The 14,063-nt window shown below is 37.7% G+C and overlaps 1 protein-coding gene across 3 annotated transcripts in view; it reads right to left on the reverse strand.

The window, feature by feature from the left end:
* POLA1 (DNA polymerase alpha 1, catalytic subunit) overlaps positions 1-14,063 on the reverse strand; it is a 217,964-nt gene that overhangs the window by 71,541 nt on the left and 132,360 nt on the right. For all 3 annotated transcript variants that reach the window (XM_068917389.1, XM_068917406.1, XM_068917397.1), the window contains one exon: position 1. This exon is cut by the window's left edge and continues 116 nt beyond it. In XM_068917389.1, coding sequence (XP_068773490.1) covers position 1 — 1 coding nt within the window. The remainder of the gene's footprint in view (positions 2-14,063) is intronic.

Genomic DNA, 14,063 nt, shown 5'->3' on the forward strand with positions numbered 1-14,063 from the left:
CCTGCAGAAAGAGAACAAGTAGAATAGGAAAAAGACATTTTTACTATAAATTCAAGTTACAGCATTCCTTTTTTTCTCCATCCAAACAATGACTCATACTCAAGGAAGAAAAAAAGTTTTAATGTCTTCTGTGAAGCTGATACTGTAATACGCGTTGCAAAGATCTAAAATTAGGAATAAAGAGATGGAGATCCTTGTTTAAGGTAACATAATCAATGGTGGAGAACAGAATTGAAGTTTTCTTGCTTCAAATCCCATGTTCTACACACACAGTCATCCACTACTACTTGAAATACACTGGAGCCTTTGCTCTTCTCTTCTCTAGTTCACACAGTGCTAACAGATAACAAAATAAGTTTGTACAACTGTGCAAACCAAACACCAAGACATTCCAAAGATCTATATACCAAAATGAATTTTAAAATAAGGTGCAATTTCCTTGCTTGTTCTTTAGAGGGGAAAAGGTTTTACAAAACCATTTTATTTTTCACTTTTCTGATGACAGGCAGAAATGTTTTTTTTTCCAGGAAGATACTGAGACTTCAACAAAACCAGACTCATTTAGAAAAAAACTTTTTTTTTTTTGGTATATTAAAATGAAATAAAATCTGAATCGGCTTGCTCTACATCAGCTCAGACAGACAATGCAAAATGCATCTCTCAGTCAAAGAAAGAATGCTTCTAGGATCAGGAAGATGTAAGGACATCTTTTGTACCAGATCCAACCACAGGTTACACTAATGTAATATCCTGTCTCTAAATATGACCAACAGGAGATACCTAGGGAATAGCACAAGAAAAAAAGCATACAGTTAACATTCTTCCAGAGAATTTTTCCAGGTTTGAGAGGTGCATGTCTCGAGGACCTCCAGAATCAGCGTTTCTATATATTCAGTAGCCCTAGATGCATTATTTCCCACCCCAAAGAACCTCTCCAACTGCCTTCTGAAACAACGTAAACTTCTACCAGTCTACAACATCCTGCAAAACTACACATTCTATGAAAAAGTATCTTGTTTCTCTTGAACACACCACCCATTAGGATTTTCTGTTTTTAATGCCTTCAAATTCTTGTATTGGAAGAGACTAGGAAAAATCATTTTGCATTCACCTTTTCATGCCACTCATGATTTTACAGATCTCTATCACATCACCTGCAATCAAGCTCTTTTCCAAGCCACAGTCCTAACTTATTTAGTTGCTTCTCACACGGAAACCACACCTTTGTTGCCGTTCTCTGAATGTCCTCCAGTTTGTTTCTAAAGTGAGGGGGAGCATGAAAATGGGAGAAAAGGGGAGGGAGGTGAAACCAGTATGGCACACTATATTCAAAATGCTGGAGGAACATGAAGATATTTTCTATCTTGTTCTTTGCTCCTCTCTTAATTCCTTAAGTTCAGTTCGCCTGTAACACTACTGAACATTTGAGCAATAAGCAGATATTTTCATACAGATATTTATCATAATATTATTCTTAAACGGTAATATTCAATATACATACTATATGCAACATTGGGATTGGGTTTTTAGCATCTGCATCACTTAACATTAATCAACAAAGGATTTCATCTTCCACTGTTAACTCATCAGTCAACTTGCTATCATAAGGTCTTTCTGCCAGTCTCCTCAAACAGCCCCTGCCTGTACTACTGCTGAGTAGTTCAGCACTGTTAACACGCTCCGATTTGAGATTATCACAGATCTCTGCTGTTGTAGTCTGCTCTGTGAACAGTGAGCATTTATTTTCACCTCTGTTTCCAATCTTCCGTTTCTGTTGCTCCCCCAAGGAAGCTGAATCTAAGCATAGTACGACTGCTGGCACTTTGACAGAAATACTGTGAACCAGAAGACAACTCAAAAATTTGCTTGCCTCCCTTCTTGTTGGCTCCTTAATAAGCTGTCTCAGCATCATCCTCTGGCATGGCTTCTACCTAACCTCCACGATGCCGACTGAAGTTTCCAATTACTATTGTGTTCCCTACACCTCCACTTTCCACAGCCTCACTCAGAGCACTACAGTCACTATCACCACCTTGACTGGGCGCTCAGTAAAACAACCCTACAACTACATACTTTTTCTGGTATTCAGTTCAGAGAGATTCGGTCTTGCTGACAAAACTAATTTGTTAATCTTACACGACCTGAATTTCCTTTTCTCACCAGCATGGTCCAAACCGTATCTTTATTTTGTACCTCAGTAATCCAGTGTCCGGATTGAATATGATTATGACAGTAACCTAGCAAAGTTACATATTTCAGTTATCTTATTTCTGATGCTTCAGAACTTGTGCAGAGGCACACACAAATTTCAGTTTACATTTTCCAAAGTCTTGTTAAAATAAGACTTTACTATAACTGCTCTTAAAAGTTGATTTTTTTATTTTTGCCCATTTATTTCCTATCATTTACTGGAGTACATAGGCTTGAGGGCTTTTTACGACAACTTCTCTAGAGGAACAGATAACCTGAACACTATCTTTTCACATCTGCCACCTTTACCACTTTCTTCAATTTAAGAATATATTCTCCTTATTCTCCTATAATCTTTTTAAAAGCACTAGCAGTTTGATTCAAGGTTTTTTTTTTTTTTTAAAGAAGAAAACCTCAAATCCTTTCTGAATAGCTTCCTTTATTCAGAAAAAACTTCCCAGGTTCTAGAACCTCTCTTCCTTCACTATTTCTTCAGCCATATCATATCCTCAAATATTATTCCCCTCAGTGCCATGCCCAACAAAACACTTCCTGTTGCTCCTGTATATAGTTAGGCTTCATTTCACCCAGCTTCTGATATCTAAGAATTCGATGGTCAGTCTAAACTAGTCACCCTATCATCTCTTTATAGTAAATGGAGGAAGACAAAAGCATCTCCAAAAAGCAATTCACTTAATAGGTTTTGGGATGAGATAAATCACGCTCTGGGGCTCTTATTAAAACAAGGGCACAGTTAACGTTCGAGTAAAGTTTTTGGAAGCAGTACAATCACTGTATCTGATTGCCACGTTTGAGCGTTATTGTTATGCATGCTAACAACTTAATGTAGTACTGCAAGGTGAGAAAATTCCAGGAATTCAGAAATCTTCTATGGAGTTCATTCTGGTCTGTTGCACCTAGTGGTGGTCCTAGTACCACTCTCCTCGTCACATACAAATTATTTATAACAAATTCTTCTTAAGTGGCATTAGAAAAAACACAGGCTGCTGTACCAAGACTGAGCTACTTCATCAGCAGATGCTTTTTCATTAAAACTCCTAATTTTGGATCTGACCCAAGGTCTTCTAAGATCAGTGGACTCAAATGAGTCTCAAGTCAAAAAGCTAGTCCTTAGCTTTGGTTTTGCATGGGGACCTAAGATTTATTTTTTAAAAAGTAAGGTGTTAATTACATTGCCTTGCATTTTTTAAATAACTCAGTTTTAATTGACATGGAATAACTTATTATCATAAAAAGTTACTGAAGGAAAGAACTTGAGATCTTCAGACCCCAGATACTTACATAAGTACTGAGAATATCATAAGAGCCACTGTGAGAGAAAACACAAAAACATTTTTGGAAAGGATAATGAAATGTCACGTATCACCCATTAAGTTAATTCTTAGAGATGAAGATATGCTCTACGAGGAAAGCTGTTTACGCCATGTTTGCTTATAACGTGGCACCTATACCTTCCTATGAAACATCTGGTAATAGTCTGACACAAACAGGACCTTAAAATACACAGCGGGATGGGGGCGGGGGGGGGGAAGCTAACCCATTACAGAAACCCTTCTGTTTAAGTGCATAATTGTTTCAGTTGGTAACGACTGAAAGATTGTGTGTGCACAAATGAGAACATTCATGACTCGAAACATATTTCATGACTACATTTGAAGTTTAAGACAATTTATTACAGCACAAAAACAAAGTGTGAAAACTGCCAGATAGTAAGGTATTTGATTAGGGAATGCAAGCGCAACTGAAAAAACAAAGCCTGGAATGGGAGCAGCATCACAACTTCACCTGAGTAGACAAAATGTCTCAAAAATAGACAACCATGATAATAATGCTTGATAAAAGTAACTGTGTTTGTTTTCTGCCACCTATTGGCATTTTTAGCTAATGATTAAGAATCAAAGGACTTTACCACTTGTAAGGTACTGCTTCTGTTATCCTACAGGGAACGCATAAAGACGGTCCACCCAAATTATCATGGAAGAATGACATTTGAAGCAAGTTTCTTTATGCAATTGTTTCAGTCTAATTTAGTCACTGTTGAAGAAAGAGCTGGGAACTTTGCTGGTCACAAAATACAAAAGATGAAAAAAGAATGAAAGACTCTGCTTAAAAGAAAAATATCAGCTTATTTTAGGATTCAAACCAAACAAGCGCATTACTATTTTATTTGTTTTTAACAATTAAGAAAAAATCATCTAAACACATAACCCCGAAATGTATATTTCTAGATAAATTACATTTCTAAATGGAGTTCTAAGCTGTGAAGTTACCCGCATTAAAAAACAAATATGTAACAGTATCTGTGACATAGAAACTAACTAAATGTCCCTTCAATTCATACAGAAAACAGTTAATGTAATTTGCCTAGACTTCCTACCAGTTATAATTAACATTAGAGAGGTCTTTTCTTCTTTGTCACCTCTCTATTCAGGATTTATTTGCGTTTGTTTGTACTTACTATCTGTTAATCTCTCTTAACAAATGACAACAATAACTGTTGCTATTATGCATGGAAATTAAACATGTAGATAATTGTGTGAAGGGAGCTATTTTTGAAAAAAGCTGTATCAGAAACATGTAGCTCTTTATGTCTCTTGTTTTGCTTTGATAATTAAGCCAGAGTCTTGATTTGTTTTAAATAAAAAACTTTTCCATGGACATGCATGTTGCAATCAAACTCAATACACGCATTATGTTCTGATTCAATTTGTTCAAGGGCATTATTGTTAACCCTTATTTGATCCGTGCCCATTGTCTTCACTGACCAAACAAAACCAATCCTTCATTTCCCAGCACCTATCATTGAATCTTTAAATTAATTTGCAACAGATCAAACAAAAACATAATACAAATCCTTCAGTTTTGTTATACTTGGTGTCCGCAACATTGAAGAAAATGAAATGAAAGTTGATTAGAAAAAAAAAAAAAAAGCAACCAGCATTTCCAAACATTCTCTCTACAAACGCTCACTTCAGTTCAAAATATAAAAAAAAAAAGTTATCAAAGAAAACTGAAGTAAATGCACAGTATAAGAGAAAGTCCCTGAAGAGTATTATGTCCACAAACTACAGCTAATGGGGAGAAATTTGCAAGTCAAAAGTAATTTTCTTTCTCTCTAAGTCTGTTCCTGAGAATTTAGCCTCTCTCATTCCAGTGATCAACAAGCATTACAAATATTACCCTAAAACAGAGACAAGAGGTTTTGGAACAGCCCTTAAAATAGAAGTTGCGGGAGTCAACAACATACATTTATGCAGCTTTATCTTAATAGTTTTTACAAACTACATTTCACAATATAGTTCGGTTGCCTGCCACAGCAGAGGACTGGCTGGAGGTGGCTCTCAAAGGCACTTCAGTTCTGTATCTCTGTTCCTTGCTTCAGACAGTGTGAGCACTGAGGGACTACGAGGCTTTAAGTTCACAAGCAACGCAAAAACGGAGTAGTAAAGAGAAGAAAGCTGCGAGCACTGCAGATTATTCTGAGATCACTGTCAAGTCACCATGGAGAAGAATTCAAAACGTAATTAGCGCTTGCTTTTCAACAGCCTCACTCTCCACTGAAGAAAATCTTAATGTGGATTTTAAGAATGGGCTCTTGGTGGATGATGTCCAGTCTCCAGATGACTGGAATATCCGACCTCAAGCCTACTGGATCCAAACCCCATGGTTTCCTCAGCCACCATAAAAGCTAGAATTATCACTTTATCTTATCAAGCCATCCTAGAAGGGGAAGTGTGGGAACACTACTTGGACCTGCTTTCCTAGTTAACCAGTATGAGCTTTCTGTTCTTGTCACTGAGCACCAAACTGGCTTCTGGAATACTGAACGTGAGAGACAACAATGGCAATTTTCTGATTCAGACATCACTGAGTTACTAATCAAGCCAATCTCACTTCAAACTGAGCTCTCCTTTTGCAAGGACTACTCTTACAAATGCATTTTATTTCCACTAGTTCCAAGAGCAGAAGCCTCAAACCCCTTTTTCCTGCTATAGTCTATTTTTATGGATAGCGTCGCCTAAGTGGATCAGGACAAATTTGGTTGAGGTAGCTCTAGATCCTTGGGAAGGATGAGGTTTATTCAATATATCGATAAGTGGCTAACCTATCAAATTCACTGATACCCTCATGCCAGCGTCATCAGGTTGATGACTTTGTGAGTAAGCGTCTTGCAGCAATAGTGGTCTTGATTCAGTGACTTGAAAGTTATCACTTCCACTTGCCATAACCAACTACAGCTCTCTGTTCCCTATTCTCCCAGTTCCAGATGTTTTATCTCTGTAAATATCTGGATGTTGCAGGGGAATGATCAGCAAAACTTACTTTAGGAATACACAGCATCTCAAGAACTACAACTTGACCCAAAAACTTGCGCATGCTTTGCTAAGTGTCCTGACACTTGCTAGCTCAAGTGTCTTGAGCTAGATCTTTTAAGAATTACATCACAATTTTACACTTGAAACACCAAAGGTAGTATCAATATCCACTCAAAGACAAGCTCCTGCTGTAAAGTTAGGGGAGCTTTTCCGCTGTGCATCAGAAACTCATGTCCTTGAAGTAATTTCAGCTTCCAAGTACCTTCTTTTTTCAGTTCAGATCAAAGAATTACCCTAGTAAGAAGAGTGACTGGAACCAATGTATTTTTGCCATGTTGATGAGACATTTCAGCAGCAATGAAAATATGAATGACACTATGAGGAACTAGTGCCATGCACTAGAATTTCAGTACCTAGTATAGACGTGAGTGACATCTGCTACTGCTACGATCCAAAGAAGAAATCCCTCAGGACAGGAATGCTATCGCAAACAGTGAAACAAGATTTCACATGGGAAACCCACTTACTGAGCTGGAGTCCAGCATAACTCAGATTCCTCAGGCTACACTGCAGTATTTCAATGGGAAACATTCCTGGTAAAAACCTCAGAAGGCCTCTCTCCTAGAGAAACCAATTCTACTGCTGCTAGACACAAGAAAAGCACAGATTTGTTCAATTTTTGAAAGAGTTTCTCAAGATGAAGGACTCAATGAGAAAAGGCTAAGATAGGCATAATCAGAAGCACACTATTCTCTTCTACAGAAGGAGCAACATGCCTACGAAAGTTGGAAATTCTGCCTTTACATTAGAATCATGTCACAAACGCGCTCCTTCATTATCACAATGAAGTCTCAGTAGCATTTGTGCCAGCTACAGTTTTGATGCCTAAGCATTAAATCAATGGAAAACAGTATCGTGGCTTTCCTCTTGATGTAAATGGCATTTTCCCTCTGGTACTTCCCAAGAATGATTATTAGCAAATGAATGAACAGATCTCATGCCCCTCCCCCCTCCCCCCCCAAAAGAAACCACTTCGGTATTTTGGGCTTCAAGAGCCTTCTCCAGGTACTATGTTGAAACTGATTTGGTTTCAAAAAGAGTTACTCTATTTTAGGCAGTTTTTCTTTAAACAGGAGGAAGATTATGAATTTGAGGGAACACAAATTCACTTAAAGTGCTCATCTACAGAACATCTAAGGTTTAACTAATTACTGAACCAGATGCCCTTGCCACGTCCGAGAACATACGCATTCATTGAGCCATCTGCACCAGAAACTATTACTAGAAATATATTCTTAAGAATAGTTCAGAAGTTAGCAGCTCATGCACTTCCAACCCATAAAACAAGGTATTTCCAAAGCCGATAGAAAGTAAGTATGTGGAAATCTCACATCAGTTCAAAGCACTTTATCCTCAAGAAAAACCTGCCTCTAATGAGATTACCATATGCTCCGCAACTGATGCCTCTTTGAGAAACTATGCTGCCAACTCCACTTGCTGTGGTCCCTTGGTGCCTGTCTGTTTTACATACTTTTTCTTACCCAGCTAGTTGCTTCATCCTGATTATTCTTCCAAAGCAAGTTCAACGATGCTGCAGATAGTTGTTTATGGACAGAGTAATTTTTTTTTTACTGAGATTAGCAAAGGAGTATCACTGAAGTACACTTTGACAAGGAGGGCAGCACACTGGTGGCATCTTAAAACATCTGACCCAGTTAACTCAACAACGTCTCCTAGACAGCCTGAGTAGAGATGGCCATTCCTTTGGAATTTAGACACTAATACAAACACCTTGAAGACTGAATTATCAAATTTATAAAACCAGACTCACTCAAAATGTAAAAGGAATACATTATGAAGTCTAAAACCCACTTCTATTCTGTATGACTGATGCTTGGGCACGGGAAAGAAGAGGTAAGTAAATTCATCAATTTTAACAGGTAAATTAATCAAGGCGAAATTTGGAGATAAACTTGTCAGAAAGAAATTTAGGGGAAACCAAAAAGAATACATCATCTCAAAAGAGCATCACATACACAGAATCAGCTAGGAGGCTTCTTTCCTTCCTCATCCCTAGCCAAATGGCTGCCATCAGCAACGAAGCCTTCACAAAGGCTTTTCTTTTCAGCTCTGCAGGATTATCTTGAATTACCAGAGTTTACTACGGGAAACAAAGTGGACCTGCAGCAGTAAAAATGGAATATCTTATCTGTTTTGACACGTACGAACTTTCCTTTTTCCTGTCAGTGACGGTCACCTTGATAAAGAAAGGGCAGGCACGCTTTAGTGACAAGAGTCATACAAATTAACCCTAAAAAACAGGGTGACAGAGTAAGAACCAACCAGTGACTCAGGTTTCTGGATCAGCAACTTTTTCAGGAGTCTCCAAGGCAGGAGAGGAGATTTGATGTTTGTCAAGCACAGACACTAAGCACTAACAAAAATCCACAGGGCCTGCAAAACCGCTTCATAGCTAGGTTCAGAGAAATTTAGATCTCAAAGCAGAATATGAACAGATGACAACTCCTTTCCACAAAAGAGCTGGAATTCCTACTCTTTTATTATTGATATACTAGTCATTCCAATCTTCCTGTCCATTTTGTTAAAGTTTTAACAAGGAATTACAAGAAAGGCTCTCTCCACTACTTTAGTATGTAAAGACTTCTTTACTGTAAGGAGGTCAAATCACATCAAGTCAGAAGGCCGTATGTCAGGTTCAGGAGATCCCATACGAAAGAAAAGATATGTCCGAACTTTACTCTAGAATTTCAAGACGTAAAAGAATTTCGTAAATGAAAAGTGCATGCAAGTTCTCCTGAACTGCTATACGTACCTAAAACTTGCATTTAGGTCAAAATCTCTTGAAACTGACCTTGTCTAACACATTTATACTGAAATCTAACAAAGGAAACAGAGATAACCTTTGAGGCTGTCTTGTTTTAAGACTTTATACTGCTGTCCTCACTGTAACGTTTAAACATCTTCCAATAACAAATTCCTTTGATATTGGTGCAGGCTGACTACAGTTTCTGCCTTTTAAGTTAATGGGGATAGGTACCGTGTTAAATATATCGCCAAGCTAGCAGAAAGGAAAAATATTGCAGCATATATTTAGAAGGCACCTTAGAGTTGCATGAACTCTTCTATAAATTTATTCTACAGCTTAACCTCCTTACCTGGGGAATGCTTAGCCCCTGTTCTCCGGTATTTTGCTATGTACTGCAGACATCTGGGTTTAAATTCCAAGAAGCAAAGCAAATAGTTTTAGTAATGCAGTGACTGAAATTCCTTCTTGAAATTTATACTTAAAACTAACAAGGAGTTCATTAAGAGACCTGATCACAGATCCAATGTGTTATATGGCTATCCAGATCATGAACAAAGATAAGGAACTATTTCCTTTATCAGCTCACTCCTGTCCGTTGACTTCACATTCAGCTTTTTATACAATAAATACTGTAGCTAGTTCCTCATCCAGAAAAAATAGGCTACATTCCCCAGTATGAGTATTTTTAGAGTCTGATGCTACCTGACCATCCAATTTAGGAGAAAAGTAAACAGGGCCCACAACATTTCACACCCCATTTCATGCTGCCTCACTTCAATGGAAGAGGAAGTGCTTCGGAAAGAAATTGAAATCATATCTTCATCGTTTTCAGAGCTTCTTGAGTTTTGGCCTATGTAACTGATCTGCATTCAGCTGTGGGAATGGAATAGATACAAAAAACTCTCATAAGGAAAGGAAATCCTTTCCTGGATGGTTCATTCTGCTCCTCTTGAATTCACCATTTGCCTGAGAAAGCATCACCCAGGCTGACTAACAGACAGAAGTGATCTGTCAGGAAAAAAAACAGAACTGTCTCTTAAATGAAAGAATGGTAACAAGGAGATATGAACTGCTTTTGAAAGTGTGCTACTTCGAAGCAGCACAGACCATGGACGGTTGGTTATACGTTCAGTATTATCATCATAGGAACTACATGAAAGGACGTTATCAAATTGAAGCACGTTGGCCAACAGCTTCCTAGCAGAAGGCAAATGATCACTTTACCACCCAGTGAGGCACTATTGCTGGTAAAAAGAAGGATTCCTCCTCCAATATCTACTGAAACCTCCTGTTCTCAGAGACGCTCACATCTGTTGTCTCAGTTCCCAGGTAGAAAGCTGCCCTCCTGCACTGGCACAAAGACAGGTGTGATCAGTGCGACTCACACCCCTGAAAGACCAGGTGTGAAGGATCAGAGCTACCAGATAAACCGTAAGCAAAGATAATGTAGTTTAGCTAACTTGCTACCATAAAGAAATTATGACAAGGAAAAAAAAAAAAAAGTTTAATCCCCGCTTCCTGAGCTTCCCAGCAAAACATGAAGCGTCCTTCTATCTTGAAAAGGGGATAAGCGTTAGGACAAGAGAAGCAGTGATGTGGGTTCCTAGCAGCCACTATAAAAAATGAAGCTTATCCGTCACATCAAACTGCTCTAACTCAAAACACCAAAAGGCAAGACTCAAATCTAGTCCCCTTGAACACTATGGAAATTTGACAAACTGAATAGGATTTAGCCCTACCAAAAAATTCTGTCCCATAAGCATATATTTTAGGAATTTATTCACTACTCACATATAGTAAATACCCATTAATGAACTGGCTACCTCAGGGTTCTATGAGTAATGCATTCATCCTGTGATACAAAGTAAGCCACAACTATCACATGTCTATTTTTAGGCTATTGAAAACAGAACTTTTTAGATGTTCAAGAACAATATTCTCTTATTTAGGATTTTCAAAAATAACAAAACTTGAATTGCTTTCTAACCCAAAACTGAAAAGAAAAAAAAAAAAAGAGGAAAGAAGTCATTCAAGACAGAGAAAAAACTCATTAATCTCTAGAAAGTATTACTCTCTGCAATATTTAGCATATCAGCTTGACCATTAAAACCTCAGAAAAAAAATAAAAGCAGGAGATAACAGAACAAGTAGAAATGCACCTTACCACCCAAAAATAACCCAAAATGCTGCAGCTACAGTACATTATTCTTTTAAAAAAAAAGTATCAAACAAGACAGAAGCGAAAAATATCGTGAAGGTCAACGTAAGAGTTTTACATGTTATTAAAAATTGATTTTTTTTTAAGTAAGGCATCTTTAAAGGTACAGTCATATGTCATTTCATACAAGTTATTTGAAACTTATCGATCTCATTTGTGCAAAGACCAGGCTCTGTCATCAACCTGCTGAAAGGATAATAGAACACTCCAAGCCCTTATGATAGGGTGGATGCAAACAGTGGCCCTCATTTAAACACATGTAATAGCACCGCAAGGGGACAAATTCCAACCTTAACAATTGTGCATTATACAGTAAATTAGCAAGTGAGTTCTGCTTTACTTCACATCAAAGCCAATATCTTGGTCTTGTTATCTTCATTTACAATAATGTTCTAAGCACCAAAATATGCACCCCAAACCATTAAGAAGTAAAGCACAAATGTTCATAGACTAACATACTGCTCACAAAGACAGCCAACAATTACCACCAATTTTATTTTACTTTTGCAGGACAATACCAAAGCTGCTAAATTGGATTTCAGGCAAGGAACGGGGAGAAGACATACTTAAAATGACTACATAAGGAAAATTACACTGAGAAAGAGATCAGTGAAAGATATCTTACGTATTTCTGTATGGACAACTAAAACCTCTGGAAGGATAGTCAAGCCTATTCTGTAAAATATTCTCCCTATTCATACAACTCAAAGCAAGCCCCACTCTTAGGCTATAATAGGTCACAACTAAGTACAGTACCTCGCTTCAGAAATAATTTTGCTTTGTCTGTCAACCGTCAACAAAGCACAAAGAGCTCATACAGTCCAGCCATGTATTGCTTGTTAAGAAATCTAGCAGAATACAAACAGTGAGGACCCAAGATTTTATAAGATCTGTGCCTCTACTTTGGTTAGAAAGCAAAAAACACTCTCTTCTCCTCCTTCCCCCATGATTTCTCCCTCTGCTCAAACACATGTATGTTCCTTGCTTTTTTTCCCCTTCCTTCTATCACAGAACTGTTTTGTAGGAATTTCTATGCAGCATTACATGTAATGAGGAGCACACAAAGAATATGTGATTTTAATCACGTACATGGCAATAATGGTAAGATATGTCAGCTCAAGTACACGTTTCTGGTGTGTAAAGAGACAAAAAGAATGTTGATGCAAAACATTTCCCTTTGCAACATGGTTATGAACATCTCTAAATACTGAAGGAGTTAATACATTCCTGAAAACTTTAAAAATAATAATAATGCACATAAAGAAACACATACATAAATATGTAAGTTTAGAGGAGCGCAACAGCATAAAAGGCAATGATAGAGAAAACGGTCTCAGCAGCCTGGTCATCTTAAACTAGAAAAGTTTTAAGGCATCACTAAGCAATGTTTGTTCATTTAAGTTTAATTATTTTCTCCTTGAGAATGGCACTAATGAAACTGAATATCTTGCACCGTTTCGAAGAGCAGCTTGAATAGTCTGTAAACAGGCCTGAGGGCAGACAAGAGAACTGGCTGAGCCGGGGGGTTGCTAGGTGATGCCGAATGGAAACCCACAAACTCGTCCAGGTTTACTTTGCTTTCAGGCTGCTCTCACACAGGCTCTCCAAAGTTTTAAGAATTAATTTCCAGGTAGCGATTTAGAAACAAAAAGTCAAATAATTAAAAACAAAAACAAACAAACAAACCAACCCACCCTTAATCCTCTTCACCAATTCCCTAGCCTGCTCCTCCCATGTAGGAAAAACATAGAAAAGAGGAAAGGAAATTCACAGCTATAAAGCACAGGGAATCCATCACAAGGCTCTGAATACGATGACAGCAACAGGAATACGCTGTATATATGTATTTGTACACAATTGTTGAGGACTGGTGATTATGAAGAATTTTTCATCTCTTCAGATTAATTTTTACTTTTCTAAATGTAAATCAAAATGATTTCTAGAGTAATACTTTGGTAGATAAATATTTAACCTGGAAATGAACAATTTACTACAATTTCCACTGCAGATTACAAAAGCAAACTTTTCAGTACAGCCATTTGTTTCTATTTCCATCCTTTCCAGAGCTGTGGTTATTTTTTTATTTTTTTTTTTTAAAGTATCTGATCAGAGATTGTCCGGTAAGAGCACTTTATTAGATCATCAGTCAGAGGGTTTTACAAGCACCAAGAGCTATGGGCTCAAATGCAGCACATCAGTTTTAATAGCCGAAGGTCTAATAGTAAACTGCAGATACTGCTGAGAACTTTCCATGCACTGAACTCTTGAAAAAGCACCATCTCTCAAGCTTAAATGCAGCTGCCTCTTTCAATGCCGCAAATGGGTAAATTTGACAAAAAAGCCACCATTAAGACTACATGAAAGGCTCAAGACAACATCCTTTCAATGCTTTGTACTTCAGTAATCAGATGTACTTACTCACCCCCTCCCCCAAACCCGATCAAGAACTATTTCTGAATGGTAGGAAATAATTCCACTTTGTACATCTTTT

Source organism: Struthio camelus, chromosome 1 (genome assembly GCF_040807025.1).
Source record: "Struthio camelus isolate bStrCam1 chromosome 1, bStrCam1.hap1, whole genome shotgun sequence".
Lineage (NCBI taxonomy): Eukaryota > Metazoa > Chordata > Aves > Struthioniformes > Struthionidae > Struthio > Struthio camelus.